Source organism: Panulirus ornatus, chromosome 42 (genome assembly GCF_036320965.1).
Source record: "Panulirus ornatus isolate Po-2019 chromosome 42, ASM3632096v1, whole genome shotgun sequence".
Classification (NCBI taxonomy): Eukaryota; Metazoa; Arthropoda; class Malacostraca; order Decapoda; family Palinuridae; genus Panulirus; species Panulirus ornatus.
In genome coordinates, this window is record NC_092265.1 from 24,511,860 (window position 1) to 24,533,494 (window position 21,635).

The 21,635-nt window shown below is 43.1% G+C and overlaps 1 protein-coding gene across 7 annotated transcripts in view; it reads right to left on the reverse strand.

Annotated features, from left to right (window-relative positions):
• The window catches only part of Sin3A (SIN3 transcription regulator family member A), a 206,648-nt gene that overhangs the window by 145,451 nt on the left and 39,562 nt on the right, over positions 1 to 21,635 (reverse strand). For all 7 annotated transcript variants that reach the window (XM_071686749.1, XM_071686748.1, XM_071686743.1 and 4 more), the window contains exons 2-3: positions 10,023 to 10,400; positions 1,707 to 1,807 (exon numbers count right to left, since the gene is read on the reverse strand). In XM_071686749.1, coding sequence (XP_071542850.1) covers positions 1,707 to 1,807; positions 10,023 to 10,383 — 462 coding nt within the window. In that variant the 5' untranslated portion in view covers positions 10,384 to 10,400. The remainder of the gene's footprint in view (positions 1 to 1,706; positions 1,808 to 10,022; positions 10,401 to 21,635) is intronic.

The following is a 21,635-nucleotide window of genomic DNA, read 5'->3' on the forward strand; positions in this document are numbered from 1 at the left end:
TTAGTTACAATTGATATGAACTGTTAGTTAATCAGTTTCATATAAATTTTCCCACTTTCCAAATTATTCCCATATCATTTCATACATTATGACAATGTGGTCACATCTAAATGCTTTCACAAAGACAAAGTATCAGCAAAAGTCTCCATAACTTGTGAACTCCTTTGCTGCTTTTTAGATTTTTATTGCCTCACCCTTAACAGCACACAGGCAGACGGCACATCATCAGTATTTTGTCTGTTCCCAGAATCTAAATAATCTTTATGTACAGACCAAGCTACTGAGAAAAGCATATCTTTCCATCCTGAATGAATGTTTCCCTGAGTTATGCAAATTATTTGATTCTATGAAATCAATCAACTTACATCTTTGGACTCTCAAAAATCTTAGTAATATACCATGTCAGTCTATTGGTCATAAGTTTTCGTGGAAGCTTCATTTTCTCCTTTATGAATAGTCGCTACATAAGTCAATTCCAAACTTTCCATAACTATGCCTGAATCCAGGATTTCTTTCTAGAGGATGTTTAGCACCCATACTAATGGTCTTCTGCATCTCTGTAGAATAGGGCTCCACAAATCTGTCCTGGGGCATACTGCATGGGTATGCCTACAATGGCTCTCTCAGTCCACCTCTCAGGAGGTGAAATCTGCTATGTGTAACCCATATGGGACACTTGCTCTTTTGAGAAGTCATTTGGATTATTCAAGATAATTTTTGGGTTAAGATGATTTCTCATTGAATACTTATTCATGTTGTTTTTTAGCATCTCACTCATCTTCACACCATGTGTTATTACCTATCTGTACTGTGCAGGGAGGAGGTTATACTCAAAAGGTCACAATTTCTTGAACATTTTCAACTTTTGTACAACCTTTTAAACTTTTGAATGCTGTCCACAATTACCACATGCTCTTTCAGTTTATTCCATTCATCCACCACTCTTATAAGAGTACTTTTTCACATATTTCTTAGATATTTTCGTAAATAACTTGCATGTTTCACGAATATGCCCCCAGTGGGCCAACAGAACTCGTGGGCCTTGAATTGTGTTCTGCTAGTAAAGAAAAATGTTCTTTCCCTGTCTCACACTGATGATGTCTTCCTCCCAAGGGTCTATATAAGAGTGCAATCTTACAGAATTCAGAAAGCCAAAATAAATCTCTATGGCAGTGCTAACAAAACTACATGAGTAAGGAAAGAAGAAACAGAATACAATTATGGTGGTGGGAATATTAAAAAAGATACTATGCAGAGGAACTTTGGACACAAATAATAATAATTTGAGGTAACTCTACAGTAGGATACAGACTTTATTTAAACTGACATATTCAAATAATAGATCAGTAATAACATCATAGTCAAGTAAACTCTTTGGATACTTATAAAACAATATCCTATCCACTCATCCACAAGAATATTTGCACTCAAAATATTTTTAAGTACTTCTAAGGAGCCATTCTTCTGTATCACTGTGAAAAATATTTACTTTTTCAATCCAAAATAGCTAAGAGTAAATCAGAGGGTAACTCTCCACCAAAACACAAATTCTTTAAGACTATCCCACACTAATGACTGTACTGTACATTACAGAAATAAATGATTATTTCAAACATCTACACTATAATACACATTAAGAGACTATTTCATAATAACCATTTTCAAAATAAACTTTAAATTACATATACGTGTGCAAGTTATCTCACCTGGGACTGGGGTGCAGTGGGCAGACTAGCTGAATATGCAGGGACAGTATGGTGAACACCAGTATGCATTTCGACCTTGCCTCCAGCATAACCTGTAAAAACTGTAAAGTTGTTAGTCAAAAGTGCAATAAGCATGTCCTCTGGCACTGATATGTTGCCTTTAAAATACTGTCACACAGTATTCATTAAGAAAAAAAAATCCCAAGATAACCTTACTCTAATACTGACCATTAAGGTACATTCAAACTTACCATCAGCAGTGTTCCAAGACTGCTAGCAAATGGTACCATTGTAAGATACCACCTTCAAGAAGAATCTATTATAAACAGTGGATGCATAAAAGTATAACATCACTAAAGTCTTTCCATTCCCATTAGAGCCCACTTTATCTTGCTCTTGTTACAGAGTAAACTTGGAGATGCAGGAGCCCCATCTTAAGGGTCATGAGGCTGTACAACTAATCTTTTTATAAACATACTTAAATCCATGTGAAAAGAACATACATACATCAATCACTTTATGCAGGGATATGTTCAACAAAAACCTCATACAAAGAAAAACAGCATACAGCAAACAAACAAAAAAAAAAAAAAACAGGACCAATGCTTACTGCACCCACCAACCTCACAGACATATTGGGGCACCTTCTGCATCACACATCGGAATAGTAACGAATTTTGACCACATAAATAGATGGAATGGCATAAGTAGGAAAATACACAAGTATACGTATGTGAGTAGAAAAGATGGTTAGCAGGGATAATTGGATTACACATTAATCAACAAGTGCGTAAAAGAGAATTTTGGATGTTAAAGTGGAGAGATGGGCAGCTCCTGGGATGTCTGATCACTATCTTGTGGAGGCAAGGGTGAAGATTTGTGGAGGTTTTAGGAAAAGAGGACACAACAACTGAGAAAGGAGAGAGATGAAAGTGAGTTACCTTGGAAAAGAGACTTGTGTGGAGAAATATCAAGAAAGACTGAGTGGGGATGGCAAAATATGATAATAAATGAAGCATGGGGAGTGGGAGAGGAATGGGAGGTACTTAGGGAAGCACTGTTGGCATGTGTGAGTGATGCTTGCAGCATGTGAAAAGTGGGAGGTAGGTAGAGAGGATAGTGAGTAACTGGATGAAGAGGTTGCCAGAGAAAGAGATGGAGGAAGCTCATGGGTGATATTTACAGTGTAAATGAATGGGAGATGTGTAAGAAAAAGTGGCAGGAGGTCAAGAGGAAGGTGCAGGGATAAAAAAAAAAAAAAAAAAAAAAAAAAAAAAAAAGAGGGCAAAAGAGAGTTGGGGTGAGCAAGTACCAGTAAACTTTAGAGAATAAGAATATGTTTTGAAAGGAGGCTAATAATGTGTGAAAAGAAAGGGAACAAATATGAACATAAATGAAGGGGGCAAAAGGGAAGGTGGTAACAGGTAGTGATGAAATGAGATGGATTGAATATTCTGAAGTACTGCTGAATGTGTATGATGACAGGGCAGCAGATGAAGGGTGTTTGGGTTGGAGGGGTGTACAAAGTGAAAGAGTCATGGGGAGTGATTTGAAGAAGAGAAAACAGGTGGCGAAAGCCTTATGTAAGGTGAAATGCAACAAGGTGGCAGGAGTGGATAAGCGGGTAACTGTACTGTTGATTGGTTAGTTTGAATTTTCAGTGTATGTATGAATCATGGCAAGGTGCCTGAAGGTTGGCAGAGAGCATGTATAGTGCCAATGTATAAAGGCAAGAGGGATAAAGGTGTGTGTCCAAACAACAGAGGTAGTTGTTTGTCATGGATACTTAGTACGTTGTATGGGAGGGTACCGGCTGAGAAGGTGAAGGCATGTACAGAGCATCAGACTGGGGAGGAGCAGTGTGGTTTCAGAAGTGGTAGAGGATGTGTGGATTACATGTTTGCTCTGAAGAATGCGTGCAAGAAATAATATGAGAAATGCATGGATCAGTATGAGGTATTTATGAATCTGGAGAAAACATATTATTGGATTGATAAAGATGCCTTATGTAAAGTCTCAAGAAAATACGATGAGAAGAAAGCTGCAAAAAGCAGTGAGTTTTAAACAAGGATGTAAGGCATGTGTTCGGCTTGGAAGGAGGGAGAGAATGGTTCCAAGTGAGGGTCAGCCTGAGGAATGGGTGTGTGATGTCACCATGGTTGTTTAATTTGATGAATTGGGTGGCAAGGGAATTGGTGGAGTCTTACAGGTAGGGGTAACTATGCAGTATGTAGAGGATAAGAGAGACTGGAAAAAGAGTTCATTGTTTGCTGAAGATACAGCACTCATGGCAGGTCCAAGAGAGAAACTGCAGAGGTTGGTGACTGAGCATGGAAAGGTGTGTAAAAGGAGAAAGTTGAGAGTATGGAAAGGTGTGTAAAAGGAGAAAGTTGAGAGTATGGAAAGGTGTGTAAAAGGAGATAGTTGAGAGTATGGAAAGGTGTGTGAAAGGAGAAAGTTGAGAGTAAACATAAATAAAAGCAAGGTCATTAGGTTTAGCAGAGTTAAGGGACAAATTAGTTAGGGTGAGTTTGAAAGCAGAAAAATTGGAGGAAATGAAATGTTTTGGATACCTTAGAGGGAACATGGCAATGAATGGAATCATGGAAACAGAAGTGAGGCATAGGATGGGGAAGGAGACAAAGGTCTTGGGAGCACTGAAAGATGTGTGGAAAAAGAGATCATTATCTGGGAGGACAAACATGGGGTATGTTTAAATGAACTGTAGTCAAAACATTATTATATGGACATGAGGCATACGCTATAAATAAGACTGCAGAGGAGGGTGGATGTGTTGAAAATTAAATGTTTGAGGATAACATGTAGTGTGAGGTGGTTTAATTAAGTAATGAAAGGATAAATGAGGCATGAAGTAATAAAGAGTATAGTTGAGAAAGCTAAAGAGTGTGTGCTGAAATGGTTGGACACCCAGAGAGAAGGAAAAAAGAGGGGTTGACAAAGAAGATATAAGTGTCAAAAGTAGAGGGAACAAGAAGAATGAGGTGACCAAATTGGAGGCGGAAAGATGGACAGAAAAAGATTGTGAGTGATCAGCGCCTCAACGTGCAGGAGAGTGAAAGGCGTGCAAGGGATAGAGTGAACTGGAACGATGTGATATACAGGGGTCAACATGCAGTCTATAGACTGAACCAGAGCATGTGCAGCATCTGAGGTAATCCATGGAAAGGTCTGTGAGGTCTGGAAGCATTTAGGGCGCTGTGCTTCGGTGGCCTTTCTTCTTTTATTCCTGGTGTTACCTTGGTAACAGGGAAAATGGCGATCAAGTATGAAAAAAGAAAATGTGGCCGTTTTCGTCTGTTTTCCTGGCACTACCTCACTGAAGCAGGGAGAAGCAGTGCTATTTCCTGTGTGGCAGGGTTGCCCCAGGAATGGATGAAGGCAAGGAAGTATGAATATGTACATGTGTATACACATATATGTCTGTGTATGTATATGATAATATGTATATGTATGCCTATGTGTGTGTATGGACGTTTATGTATATATATGTGTATATGAGTGGATGGGCCGTTCTTCGTCTGTTTCCTGGCGCTACCTCACTGACATGGGAAACAGAGATTAAGTATAATAATTACAAAAAAAAAAGAAATAATAATTTATCCCTGGGGATAAGGGAGAAAGAATACTTCCCACATATTCCCTGCTTGTCATAAAAGGCGACTAAAATGGGAGGGAGCAGGAGGCTGGAAATCCTCCCCCCCAGTTTTAACTTTTCCAAAAGATGGAACTGAGAAGGGGGCAAAGTGAGGATTTTCCCTCTTAGGCATAGTCCTCTGTTCCTAATGCTACCTCACTAACATGGGAAATGGTGAATATGTATGAAAAAGATATAATAATAAAAATAATAACATTAATAGCACCAACTCAATGTAAGAGTGATGAGTGTTATCACCAAGGGTCTGCCGTATCTTTTTTTTATACTGAGTCTGCTGCACAAAATATCTTTGTATGTATGATGATTGCAACATTCATTCCACTGACATATAACAAATGGACCTTACTCAATATTTGTTTGTAGCAGCTGAGAGAGCAAGGAAAAACAAAGGTTCTAATCATAGCTACCTCATATATCATAAATTGCAATGTGAAGAAATCCCTTTCAAAACTTTTGAAAACAAGAAGTAAATAAGTTACAACAAATGAAGATGCCAGAAAACCATCAGTCCAAAGAACAAAAAATACTAAAAATGTACATGTTTATTTGTGTCAAACAAAAAACAATATATCAGTTATGAGACAGTCTGGTGGTGGGTAACATTTTGAACAAAATGTCATCCCAATGCCTGCCCTGGTGCTGAAGTTACGAAGTGGATAAGAAATATCATAAGACAAGTGCTGTGGCCTTGCCCTTGAGGGTATGACACTAGTAGCAGGTTAAGACACATCAACTAGTGGTAACACCTGTATCAATATCCTCCCAATGCCTCCGTCCACTGGTTCCAAAGTTGTGAAGTAGAAGAGAAATGCAGTGGGTCAAAACACATCAACTGGAGGTAATACTTGCATTAATATCCTCCCAATGCCTTCCTCCACTCGTTACAAAGTTGTGAAGTGGAAGTAAAAAATATCATGAGCCCTGCCATGACCTTGACTATAAATATATGATCCTGGAAATAGCTCAAGATGCACTGTCCATTACTTGATGATACTTGTAAAAAGCAGCATTCTAATCACTCCACTAGCCACAAAGTAATGGGATGTACCTCAAACTAAAAATACAACCCTCTGGATGGGTCATGACACTTAGTCTGCAAGTGAGTATTACCAATAAAATATATCACCCTATTCCCTTAAGAGCTTCAAAAGTTAGGAGGCCAAAACAAAAAATAACATGATCCCAGAGGCTATGACCTAGAGGGTGAGTCACAACACACCATGTAGTGATGAGTAGCATTTGTGGAAACTAACATCCCAATCCCCTCTACTTCATGAGATATGGAGATGAAAATATTGTGAGCGAATGACAAACATGTTTGATTACTACAAAAAGAGACAAATACACATGATTATTACAGGGTGAGACAAACACATGATTACCACTGGGTACCTAGTCTTCAAGTAGGATCCCTGAAATAAATAATTTACTGAATTACCCACAGATATAACATGAAAACATAATGACAAAATACATACATTAAAGACAATGGAGCCACAACACACAGAGACGGATTTAACAGAATTTACATATATAGTAAGGTGACAGTTGACGGAATTTTAACGATGTTCATAATGTTTGGGATGGAGCTGTTCATGTAGTGGTCTGTATGAGCTCAGATGGACTTGATGCAGTGGTGGTCCTGAACTATAAGTCAGGGAGGGGGTAACTCTGATGGCAGATGAGAATAGTGCAACAACTTCTTACCGAACTGTCACATGAGGTCCATGTGAAGGAAGGAGGGAGCTAAACCAAATAGTATGCTGAATGCCTCTTAACTATGGATCATGGATAAACTTATATGCCCTTCTATGCAACTTTTCCAATACTCCTGTAGCACAGTCTATTGGATGGATGACCAAAGACATTATCTATATTTGAGTTTGGGGATAATGAGAGCTGAGCAGACATTCTTGTGTCAAGCCATTGACTGTCCAAATGAAACTACACAGGAAGAAGTGACAGGTGGAGGATCTGATGATGGCGCTGACATATTCGTTCCAGCTCAGCTTACCATTCAGAGTGACACCAAAGGCATCGTAAACTTATTAACCTGGAGGGAACTAGGGCAAAGTAACACAGCAGGGGATAAGAGAGGGTTGGAAGTCAGGATGATGTGCATGACTACCATCTAGGTTTGGGTGACAGAGACACAGTTGGCAATGGTCCAGCTCTGGAGGTTGAGGGTGTTCTGGAGGGGGATGTAGGTGCGAGGGCTGTTGTCAACATTGATATTATACTAATGGTAGTATCACTGACATACTTCCACAATATTCATTAGGGCAAAACGATTAGTAGAAATGTACACGAACAGTTTTGGAGTTTTAAAAATGGTTCCAGTTACTCAAAGGATTTGATGAATAAAATGTACATAGTATACAAATACAGTTTTGGAGCTTTTAAAAAGGTTCCTGTTACTCAGATTTGATGAATCAGTGTGGGCAACAGTGGACTGTTGAGACATTTCTACTCTACCTACATGCTGTTTTTGAGCTTTTAGTGTTCAGTTAACGCAGATGATAATGACCGATCAATGTGGAATTCTGGATACAGTGATGTCAGGACATAGCAAAATTTGATATAACAACCTTGATATAAATCAAGACCTTAAATCACTCCCACTTTTTTTATTATAACATGAATCTTTATGATACAATGCAGGCCCAGCTGGTCACACACCAAGGGGTGCCAATGGTGCACATGCCACTCTGTCCATCATGTACACTTGCTGCTAGCATTCAAATAAAAAGGAAGTATTGTTTGTCACTCATATATTTATACAATGCTGCTCAATTGAAGTTGTGGAAAAATTGTCCAGTAATTACTCCTACTACAAGCAAATCTGACAAGAGTGTAAAGAAAATCTTTACCTTGAAATAAAAGTTCAAGATACTGAATGAACTGTGAGTATGGTTCTAATGTTTCAACAAATGTTTGCTGTCATGGTATTGTTGAAAACATGTTTGCTGTCATGGTATTGTTGAAAACAATATCTGTATCATAGAGAAGAAAAGGGAATATAGCAGGAAAGCCTTTTTAAGCCATCTAATTTAGATGGATATGCATCTCCAGCCACTGACATGAGATGATGGAGGATGCCATGAAAATCTGGGAGCAAGAAATGCGGATGTGAGTTTCCCATGACTGGACAAATGATTAAAAATAAAGCAATCATGATTCAAGAGGAGCTGATGAAGAAAGAAGATAAGCCAGTCAGTGAAAGAGAACTTACCACTTGCCAGGGCTGGCTTTATTATCTTATCAGAAGTATAGAGCTGAAAAATGTGATTCAGTCAAGTGAGCCTGCAACAGCTGATGAAGAAAGTGCAAAGTGAGCAAAAATGGAATTCAAACAACTTACAGAGGTAAAATGTAACAGACAGATTGGGTATGGATCTGAGACACGAGTGGCCTTTACCGGAAAAAGATGCCAAAGATAACACACCTGAAGAATGCTAACATAGACCATGCCATATAGTTGTTGTTGAATACCATACCATTGTCACCTCTATACCCCATTTCTTGAATATTCTCTTCTATCATACAACTTCTTAAATCTATTTATGCTCTCTGCATTCACCATGTCCTCAGTCATTCTATTCCATTCGTACACCTCTCTTTTACAATAAAAGTACTCCGTCATATCTTTTTAAACAAGTTCCTTCCTTAATTTCATTTTAGGTCCTCTAGTTGTTCCATTCCTACATCTCTCAACTCTTCCAACATGGGCAAATTTAGAACCTCTATCCTTTCCCTGCAACTTTTTCTTTTTCTTTCATAAATGTTCATACATGTTTGTCATTTCCAGTATTAGCAAAGAAGCAACAGGAACAGAAAAGTAAATGGCATCATTCACTCGCATCCATTCTCTACCTGTTATAGTTATCATAACACAGCAATACCAGAGCCCCCTATTTACAACCATACACCACAGACCTTTTTGTGTTTTCCTGTAACCACTTGTGTTCAGGTATGCCTTGTAACTCAGCTCTCTTCTGGTATAATCTTAACTGCCCTCTTCTGAAGCTTCTCTATTAGCTCTCTGTGCTTCTTTACCTGCAGGTATCATGACTTGTGCACTTACTGATTATGCATGGGAACTATCACTCCATCCTTTCATCTCTCATTTATTCATATTCTTTGCCAAGATTTTTAATGCAAAACTTAGAGCTTGTCAGGAAAGGGAAATTGAAAACCTAAGACAAGAATTTTTTATTTCATACCACTATATCACACTTATTACAACACCAATTAGATACGTATTTTATGAAAACTACATCTTAGACTGTCACATGTGCCTGTGTTACCAGTAATGTACCAGAGGTAAAAAGGGAGCATAACTATCATGAAAATTACCATCTCCAAATACAATAGGTAATACCTCAACAATTAACCATGTGCTAAGTGCAACCAAATGATAAGTGATGTTTTACTCACACAATTCACAACAAAATACACAAAAGATTGTCTGTATACTTCTATAGTAATTCATCATATATCTTAAAAATGAATTCAAAGTTCAATGATTCAGCACACACTATGTTATACCATGCTGCTCTTAACTAAAATCGTAAGTAATGCTTTTAACATTCTACTTCAAGAAAACCATTCAGAAAGCCAATGCAACCTGCAAGACTCACCAGGCTGAGGTGCTGGATTAAGGGGCTGGTGATCAAGGGGAGAAGGTGCACCGCCAACCCCCTGGCCTGCTGTTGTGGCTGGTACAGGCACCACCCCAGGTACAGGCGTTCCAGCAGCTGCAGCAGCTACGGCTGCTGCCGTCACAGCTGTTGCTACCGGTGTAGTTGGCTGACCAGGACGGGCACCTAACTGTGTTATAGTAGGGCCTCGAACGTAACTCCCTGGGCCCCCACCAACCCCCCCAGGGCAACCTCCAACCCCCTGCCCCCCCTGGGTGAGTCCCCCAGCAACACCCCCAGCACTCACGATGCCTGACACTGCCTCGCCCCGACCAGACAGATCATCAGCACGACGTTTCATCACGCACTACATTACACCTGCAAAAAAATGAGATACATTACAAAAGGTATATGGAACAATACTTTACAAAATTCAAAATGCATCTGAATTAAAACCACAATATTCTACTATAATATAAGGGAACACCAGCAAGGAATATCCATACGAGGATGATTTTTTCTTAAATGGGTAGCTAGTGGTGGGAGTGGAAGAGATGGACCCAAGCCAAAAGTGATGACAGTTTAGGAGTACTCAAATGCTATTTTTTCTTATAATCTTCCTTAATTCCTTCAATATAGATGAGAGAGAGTAGAAATAACATGGGCTATATATATATATATATATATATATATATATATATATATATATATATATATATATATATATTTGTTTATGGATGGGGTTGTTAGGGAGGTGAATGCAAGTTTTGGAAAGAGGGGCAAGTATGAAGTCTGTTGGGGATGAGAGAGCTTGGGAAGTGAGTCAGTTGTTGTTCGCTGATGATACAGCGCTGGTGGCTGATTCATGTGAGAACTGCAGAAGCTGGTGACTGAGTTTGGTAAAGTGTGTGAAAGAAGAAAGTTAAGAGTAAATGTGAATAAGAGCAAGGTTATTAGGTACAGTAGGGTTGAGGGTCAATTCAATTGGGAGGTAAGTTTGAATGGAGAAAAACTGGAGGAAGTGAAGTGTTTTAGATATCTGGGAGTGGATCTGGCAGCGGATGGAACCATGGAAGCGGAAGTGGATCATAGGGTGGGGGAGGGGGCAAAAATTCTGGGAGCCTTGAAGAATGTGTGGAAGTCGAGAACATTATCTCGGAAAGCAAAAATGGGTATGTTTGAAGGAATAGTGGTTCCAACAATGTTGTATGGTTGCGAGGCGTGGACTATGGATAGAGTTGTGCGCAGGAGGATGGATGTGCTGGAAATGAGATGTTTGAGGACAATGTGTGGTGTGAGGTGGTTTGATCGAGTGAGTAACGTAAGGGTGAGAGAGATGTGTGGAAATAAAAAGAGCGTGGTTGAGAGAGCAGAAAAGGGTGTTTTGAAATGGTTTGGGCACATGGAGAGAATGAGTGAGGAAAGATTGACCAAGAGGATATATGTGTCGGAGGTGGAGGGAACGAGGAGAAGAGGGAGACCAAATTGGAGGTGGAAAGATGGAGTGAAAAAGATTTTGTGTGATTGGGGCCTGAACATGCAGGAGGGTGAAAGGAGGGCAAGGAATAGAGTGAATTGGAGCGATGTGGTATACCGGGGTTGACGTGCTGTCAGTGGATTGAATCAAGGCATGTGAAGCGTCTGGGGTAAACCATGGAAAGCTGTGTAGGTATGTATATTTGCGTGTGTGGACGTATGTATATACATGTGTATGGGGGGGGTTGGGCCATTTCTTTCGTCTGTTTCCTTGCGCTACCTCGCAAACGCGGGAGACAGCGACAAAGTATAATAAAAAAAAATATAATATAAATATCCACACACGCAAATATACATACCCATACATCTCAATGTACACATATATATACACACACAGACATACATATATACACATGCACACAATTCACACTGTCTGCCTTTATTCATTCCCATCGCCACCTCGCCACATATGGAATAACATCCCCCTCCCCCCTCATGTGTGCAAGGTAGCGCTAGGAAAAGACAACAAAGGCCCCATTCGTTCACACTCAGTCTCTAGCTGTCATGCAATAATGCCCAAAACCAAAGCTCTATTTCCACGTCCAGGCCCCACAGAACTTTCCATGGTTTAACCCAGACGCTTCACATGCCCTGGTTCAATCCATTGACAGCAAGTCTGTGTGTGTATATATATGTAGACGTTGAAATGTATAGGTATGTATATGTTCTGTGTGTGGACGTGTATGTATATACATGTGTATGTGGGTGGGTTGGGCCATTCTTTCGTGTTTCCTTGCGCTACCTCGCTAACACGAGACAGCAACAAAGTACAAAAAAATTTTCATATTCATATGAATGTGGCCTTTATTGTCCTTTCCTAGCACTGCCCGCATACATGAAGGGGGAGGCGGTTGTTATTTCATGTGTGGCAGGGTGGCGATGGGAATGAATAAAGGCAGACAGTATGAATTATGTACATGTGTATATATGTATATGGCTGTGTGTGTATATATATGTATACGTTGAGATGTATATGTATGTGTATTTGCGTGTGTGGATGTGTATGTATATACATGTGTACGTGGGTGGGTTGGGCCATTCTTTCGTTTGTTTCCTTGTGCTACCTCGCTAACGTGGGAGACAGCGACAAAGCAAAATAAATATAAATAAATATATATATGATGTGATTATCACATGAAAGTGTACTTGGGAACTTATCGTGTTTCATTTTTCCCGTGGTAAAGTGTGTGAAAGAAGAAAGCTGAGAGTAAATGTGAATAAGAGCAAGGTTATTAGGTACAGTAGGGTTGAGGGACAAGTCAACTGGGGGGTAAGTTTGAATGGAGAAAAAGTGGAGGAAGTGAAGTGTTTCAGATATCTGGGAGTGGATTTGCCAGCGGATGGAACCATGGGAGCGGAAGTGAGTCATAGAATGGGGGAGGGGGCAAAAGTTCTGGAAGCACTGAAGAATGTATGGAAAGCGAGAACATTATCTTGGAAAGCAAAAATGGGTATGTCTGAAGGAATAGTGGTTCCATCAATGTTATATGGTTGCAAGGCATGGGCTATAGACAGGGTTGTGCAGAGGAGGGTGGATGTGTTGGAAATGAGATGTTTGAGAACAATATGTGGTGTGAGGTGGTTTGATCGAGTAAGTAATGAAAGGGTAAGAGAGATGTGTGGTGATAAAAAGAGTGTGGTTGAAAGAGCAGAAGAGGGTGTATTGAAATGGTTTGGTCACATGGAGAGAATGAGTGAGGAAAGATTGACAAAGAGGATATATGTGTCAGAGGTGGAAGCAACGAGGAGTGGGAGACCAAATTGGAGGTGTAAGGATGGAGTGAAAAAGATTTTGAGCAATCGGGGCCTGAACATGCAGGAGAGTGAAAGGAGTGCAAGGAACAGAGTGAACCGGAACGATGTGGTATACCGAGGTCGACGTGCTGTCAATGGATTGAACTTTCTTCTTTCACACACTTTACCAAACTCAGTCACCAGCTTCTGCAGTTCTCACATACTACCCTTTCTAATCAACCCACCTCCCATGCTTCTCATGCCACAAGCATCTTTTGCGCAAGCCAACACTGCTTCTCTAAATACATCCCATTCCTCCACCACTCCCCTTACCTCCTTTGTTCTCACCTTTTTCCATCCTGTACTCAGTCTCTCCTGGTACTTCCTCACACGTCTCCTTCACAAGCTCACTTACTCTCACCACCCTCTTCACCCCAACATTCTCTCTTCTTTTCTGAAAACCCATACAAATCTTCACCCTCGCCTCCACAAGATGATGATCAGACATCCCTCCAGTTGCACCTCTCAGCACATTAACATCCAAAAGTCTCTCTTTCGTGCGCCTGTCAATTAACTCGTAATCCAATAACGCTCTCTGGCCATCTCTCCTACTTACATACGTATGCTTATGTATATCTCGCTTTTTAAACCAAGTATTCCCAATCACCAGTCCTTTTTCAGCACATAAATCTACAAGCTCTTCACCATTTCCATTTACAACACTCAACATCCCATGTATACCAATTATTCCCTCAATTGCCACATTACTCACCTTTGCATTTAAATCACCCATCACTATAACCCGGTCTTGTGCATCAAAACCACTAACACACTCATTCAGCTGCTCCCAAAACACTTGCCTCTCATGATCTTTCTTCTCATGCCCAGGTGCATATGCACCAATAATCACCCACCTCTCTCTCCATCAACTTTCAGTTCAACCCATATTAATCTAGAATTTACTTTCTTACATTCTTTCACATACTCCCACAACTCCTGTTTCAGGAGTAGTGCTACACCTTCCCTTGCTCTTGTCCTCTCACTAACCCCTGACTTTACTCCCAAGACATTCCCAAACCACTCTTCCCCTTTACCCTTGAGCTTCGTTTCACTCAGAGCCAAAACATCCAGGTTCCTTTCCTCAAACATACTACCTATCTCTCCTTTTTTTTTTTTTTTTTGAAACTGGCTATCCTTCTGTAATGTTACACAACATGCGGTGAATCAGAGCTTCACATCCATCCATCTATGGCATTCTTTCCAATTAACCTAGTGAAAGAATGATGATATGTAATGAAAATGAGCTGAAATATCCAACTGTGACTGGAAATTTATTCTTTAATCACAATACATAAGGGTGAGATGACCTCCCAGGGAATGTTCTCTCTTTCAACAAGATGTGTACTATGCTGTACTTGAATAACAATTATATATCAAATTCAATAGTACTGCACTGTACGTCAACAAACAAATTGCCGATATTTTTTCTTTAAACTCTAGGAGAAACGAAGAGCTCTAAACAAGTACTCTCATGTAAGATTCAAGTAAATCTCACCACGTCAAGTAAACGCATAAGAAAGATTTCAAACAGACTGGGTTCACTGCCCTCACCAGTATCAGATACAACAATAGCAGGCTAGTCAAGAAGGAAGAATGTTACAAGTGATATTCCATATACATTACAACTAAGAAGGGCAAAGTCCATGATACTACACTCACAAGCATTTGTTTCACATACATTATTATTTTGCTGGCCAACAGTAAGCCACAAAGCCTGCGCCACAAACGCATCTAAAATCTTTCACAGAACGTTTAACAAAAGATTTGAATTCCTGGCAGACACAAAATAACATATTCATTGTTGTGTAGACATGATATATATTACAATTAGATATACTATAACTATGTTTTAGAACTTCATCTGCAATTAAAAATCATCCACTAAGGAAATGAATGACACATTAGAATTCCATATTAAAAGAAAGAATAAAGGTCCAATTATACAAAGTTTAAACCTAATGCCTATAGCCTTCCGTCAGTAAACATAGAAAACAACAGACTACTGCATCACCTTATAATTTTCATGAATGAACTCAAGTTTATTTAAAGGTTGCCTGATCCGCTGAGCTGTGGTGGCAACCCAAGCATTGAGACGTGCAGCCAGGGAGTTGGGTCACCTGGCTGCTGGGCTACAGTAAGGCCCTAGAGCTTGGCTGCAGGGATATGTTATGCCCCCTAAGGATAAGCTGCTGGGTTATGTTAATGCCCCCTAATGATAGTGGCTAGGCTACGGTAATGCCCCTAAAGCTTGGCTGTTGGGCTCCGGTAAGGCCCCACAAGCTTGGGTGCTGTGCTAAGATAGAGGCCCTAAAGCTTACTGCCGAACAACGTAACGACCCATAGAGCTGATTTGCTACTGGGCTACGGTTAAGCTCCCCAAATTTAGAATCTGTAGAAGTTTAGTTCCCTACAGGTAGCCTGCCGAGGTAAATGATGGCCACAAATGATAGGCCGCTAAGCTAATTTAAGGCCCCCTAAAGCAAGTCTGTTGGGCTGATGTAAGCACCCTACAGCATGGCTGTTGAGCTACGGCAAGAGGCTTTAAAGCTAGGATACTAGGCTACGGCAAAGCCCTCTAAAGCTAAGCTGCTTGGCTACGGTAAGAACCCTTCAGCAAGGCTACTGAGCTACGGCAAGGCCTTAAAGCTAAGCTGCTGGGCTATGGCAAGGATCTTTAGCCAAGCTGCTGGGCTACGGTAACAAGTGCGTGTGAATATGTTGGTAGAAAAACTGGAGAAGAAATCATTAACATTTCTTCTCTTCAAAAACAATGCACCTGTATGAAATAATTACATGACAAAGTTTAAATAACACTGCATGAAGGTACCATGAAAATCTATGACAAGTGTCTATGTACATATGTAAATGGTACATGGAGATAGGAAGTGCTAGCCTGTATGGAGGAGGTATGGCAATATCAAGGACCTGGAGCTAACCCTGTGTCACTGTACAAGGCGGACATGTGCGTTTGTGACGGCATGCACTTGAGTGAGGGTGGTGGCTAAGGCGCTGGCCATAAATGCGCATGAGCCCATGTATCGATTCATTCACAAGTGTGGCAGGCTTCAGTCAAAACGGTAGAGAGGCGAGGTATAAACGGAGGCGGGGGCCGGCCGCCTGCCTGGCCAGGGAGGAGGCAACGCAGGGGGTGCGGACGAGTCAGCTGGTGCGGCACTGACAACACCCTACCACAACAACACGCCCCCAACATAACTTCACTACAATAAAATGCCACAACCACTCCATACCGACAGCCCTACAACCAACGTCTCCTTAACACACCAACATACCTTGAAACCCTAACCAGTTTACTAAACTCAGTACACACATGGACAATCGCCAAGACTAGTCAAGAATAATATATTCCGAATTTCGCCATCGACCAATTACTAACCAGGCGGAATTCGTTTCTAGCTACCTCCAACTTGGCTGACAAAGGTAACGCGACCCTGATCAGTGATTCCTTTATCCATTCCAAAAGCATCAAGACAGAGCTGGTACTGGGGTGTGGGCAAGATGGGGGAGGCGCGAACATGCACTTGTGTCGGGTTGTTCCCGCAGGGTCAGTCTGCTGCAGTCATTGGCCACCATTCTGGCTCACCAACAATCCTAAACCATATCACCATCATGTTATTTTCCGCATGATTAGTGTACTTCAACAAATATTTGTTCCAATGTGTTCTCTGGGCATCGGTGAGCCTATTCCTACAAGCTGATAGTGACATACGGAAAGCGGATGGCAAGAACATGTCCTCCCACCCGCCTGCGCCGCACATCTGCCAGAAGAGGCGGTGGATTCAAGGGCGCTCTTTGCACTCCTGCCTGCAAATACAACAGGCTACTAAGACGTTCGCACAAAGACTTGATCGATTAATTGCAACGTAGTTTCACATTTCCAACATACTCATTACACTGCGAACAAAGAAACATCAAAAGCAGAACTGCACCAAAATCGAAGTCATGACATGAGGAGACATATACCTCACAAATGCAATTTACAAGTTTAGATAAAAATGCATCGCGACGAAACTCAGACGAAGGTTATGGAAAACGTTCGGCGAAGCGATCCGGGCTGTGTGGCCAAGACAGAGGTAGTGGCGCGCTCTCGTCCCCAGCCACTCTCACTACCGATCCTCCGCCATCACAACAATAATGTAACTCGTCCCCAGCTCTTCTCACAGCCCACATGCCGCAGCTCTCGTCCCCAGACCTTCTCTCCTTCTCAACAAGAACCTGAAGAATGAAATTTGGCAATTAATACACCAACAGAGTGCATCCCATGAGGTATGTTTACAGTCACTGACCACTGGGCTGACTTTAACATTCCCTCAAGAACCACAAAACGTTTAATTTGTGAAATTCTCCCGGGTGATTTTAAAGAAATGTGTAAATTTTATAACGAACTGGCAACTGTGGGTGCACCAACAAGGCAACCAGAGGCAGGACTCAACCTGCCAGATCAGACTAGACAGTGGATAGCCAGGCTCGCCCAGCTGTCGTCACCACCTTGGTGATAAGTGCTCACAATTGAACTCTATAACCAGTGATTTTCTAAAACTACGTGTGAAGCTTACAAAGCGGTAGATAATGAAAGTGTGATGTTTAGAAACGTTATGAAATGATTAGTTCAAGGTGCCGTACGACACCTGTGGTTTATAAGTGGCGCGAGGTTCGATGAAGCAACGGGACAGCGCTGCCAGACAGATACAGGCGGCAGCAGAGCGGTCGTGGTGGTGAATCGTCTGACCCCGACATTACGGCTCCTACACCAACATCTGCATGATAAGTCTTCAAAACAACTGCCAACTACAGTCCATGTACAATTCCTTAGCAAAAACCATCTGGAACCCGTTCCAACAAACATGTAGCTTTCTGGCAGCTCACACAGACAAGTATGCAGAGACCAGAGCCAGTCAAAAAAGGCTTTGTCCTGTGGTCGTGCTGCCGCCTGCTCACACATACATACATACACACGACCTGTCCTGCAGGCTGCAACACCCATTATCCGCTTCGGGACATTTAAAATTTTCAGAAGGGATGGTCGCCCGGGCTAGTCGCCATGCACTTTCTTAACCTGACCCGCACGCTCATCACTAACCACCACTACATTTCCCAAAATAACTACCCCTTCCCACCAAGTCAACGGATAAAAACTTAAAACAGCCGGTTACTGCATGACTCGCTTCTACACCACCAGACGAATGTGCACTGCTCAAGTTATTACCCCGTGCTCGTGAATACCAACAAAGTAAAACATTACCAAATACTGAACATTACTCACTTGTGCTACTCCCCTCTCCTACATCACGTCCGGGCTAGGTTAAAGCACTGTGATCAACCTATATGCCAACTAAGAGTTGATCGTAAGAGGTGGATCTGTATCATTGATGGCTGGAGTTCGCGTACTTCCAAAGCTAGAAATACCCATGTAGAATAAAAACACAAGTGAGAACCGGAATAGCAGTGAGGCTCTGGCCGCAGGAGCACGGGAAGAGGATGGTGGTGATATGGCAAACACCGGGTACGGAGGTTGGTGCACTATTGACAAGGCTGCCGCCTCACGACATATCTGCGGCATCGACCTACCATTTGATAATGTCGGTAATGCGGTAAGGTAGGCGAGTGATTAAGCGCCCAAGGATCCATCACGAGGTCCTATTCACTAGCTTCAGATGAGACGAAGTTGCAGTCCAACAGACGTAACCCGGACATTCCCATAACAGTAATATGAACTCTGAGAGGGGTAGGCCGTCTAGTTCAAGGCCAGTCCACTAAACATTCCCGAGATTAAAGCATATATTCCTCAGAGCAACCTTTATAAAAGGGTTTACCTACCTACACACACACACCAATGAAAAAAACTGCTGGCAATGCAACTCAATATCAGAACGATAACTAGAGACAAGTTTATAATTCTTGAAGCCTGCAACCCAGAACTTTAAATATGAAGAAAAATTGCCGACCTTAATGGACCGACCTTAAATAGACACACTGGATGATGGCCTACAGCATCACATACCACTCAGCCACAGTCTCCTAACACAGAAATCCACCTAACCTAAAGTAACCACGTACTGCCCCCCACACAGGTACTTCCCTTCACGTTCAAACACCATCCACTGAGTTAATACCCTTCACGTTCAAACACCACCCTCCACGTTCACACATCCACAGGGGGCACTACCCTCCACGTTCACACACCCACAGGGGGCACTATCCTACAAGTTCACACCCACAGGGGGCACTACCCTCCACGTTCACACCCAAACAGGGGCACTACCCTCCATATTCACACGCCCACAGGGGCACTACCAACGTTCACACACCAACAGGGGGCACAACCCTCCATGTCAACAGCCCCACAGGAGCACTATCCATCCCGACATAGGCACTATCCACGTTCACATCCCCACAGGGCCACCAACGTTCCGCCTTCCCACACCCACAGGGCCACCAACCTTCCACCTTCCCACACCCACAGGGACCGACCACTATTCACCAAATTCCCGTGGCACCCGGAAATAATTGCCCCCGCTCGTGGGGGGGGAGACACCGAACGACTAAACTCCACTCAGGGTGTGGGAGACTTGCTGATCTCTTTACGACCTGGGGAGCCAGAGGGTGGCAGCGGAGAAAACCACCCTCTGCTCACGCACGGAGAGACGACCCCTCTATGAATACAAGGACGATCAACCCCTAATTGAGAAAGCAGGGCACAAATGACATCCATTATAAACAAGGGGACCGGCAGCCTGCAAAGGAGGGGGGCAACCACCAATTTCTGAGAGGATAGAGCGAGTTTCATTCAGCAACACCCACCCATTCACAAACCGATGGAAACTGTAGTGTAGTCCATCACCGCCCCGCAGAGGCAAATGACTCCCTCCTCTCACGAGAGTCTGATGACTACTCAAGGTAATTACTCTACGGGAGGATATGTTCTCCTGTGTGGACTCGGTGACGTCATATGTACGACCTTATTGTTTCGATGCACTGGCTCGTGCGGTTCGCGAATAGAAAATTTTGGTGTATCTTTAAACAAGTGTACGATGACGTCGTGTGGTGGTGCCATGGATTCGTCCACTAGGTGGAGAGAGGCTCGCAGTGGAGGGCACTACTCCACACTGCTCCACCAACGGCACTTACTACGCCAGGGGTAGGGAGGGAGGCGGCCCTGGTGTGTGGGAGGGAGGTGCTCCCTCACAGGCAGGACGGGAAGTACGGGTTGCTCCAGCCTGCGGGAGGGCAGGGCTGGGGAGAGGGGGAGGATACATTACTACGTCATACACAATAACGTGCCACTATGAAGCCCTCTCCTGCCACACCAGGTACACCGCCACCCGCCTCACTAACACCCCTCCACCCATCTCACTGACGCCCCTCCAACAGCCTCACTGACATCCCTCCAGCCGCCTCACTGACACCCCTCAAGCCGCCCCACAGAAATCTCTCCACCAGCCTCACTGCCCCTCCAGCCGCCTCAATGACGTCCCCTCCACCAGCCTTACTGACATCCCCTCCACCAGCCTCACTGACGCCCCTCCAGCCGCCTCAATGACGTCCCCTCCACCAGCCTTACTGACATCCCCTCCACCAGCCTCACTGACGCCCCTCCAGCCGCTTCAATGACGTCCCCTCCAGCCGCCTCACTGACATCCCCTCCAGCCGCCTCACTGACGTCCCCTCCACCAGCCTCACTGACGTCTCCTCCACCAGCCTCACAGACGTCCCCTCCAACAGCCTCATTGACATCCCTTCCACCGCCTCAATGACACCCCTCCAGGTCCCCTCCACCAGCTTCACTGACACCCGTCCATCAGCTTCACTGACGTCCCCTCCACCAGCCTAACTGACACCCCTCCACCAGCCTAACTGGCACCCCTCCACCAGCCTAACTGGCACCCCTCCGCCAGCCTCACTGACGCCCCTCCCTCCACACGCCTCACTGTGTCCATCCGCCTCACTGAAATCCTTCCACCCGCCTTAGTGTCCCCCCCCCCCAACTTCAATAACGCCCCTCCACCAACCTCCGTGAGGTCCCTCCACCCACCACACCAACGTTCCCCCACCCGCCTCACTGACGGCCTTGTACCTGCCTCACAGACACCAGTTGTGACGGTTTATAATGAGTAACTTGCAAGACTGGTGATGGTGATTCACCTGTAGCCCTTGTGATCGGTGGAGGTGATTCACATGTGATGGGTGCTGATGACTCATTCAGGACGTACCTTGCCAGAACACACGTCACGTCTCCTCCCCCCCTCCCCACAACCAGGCGCTGTC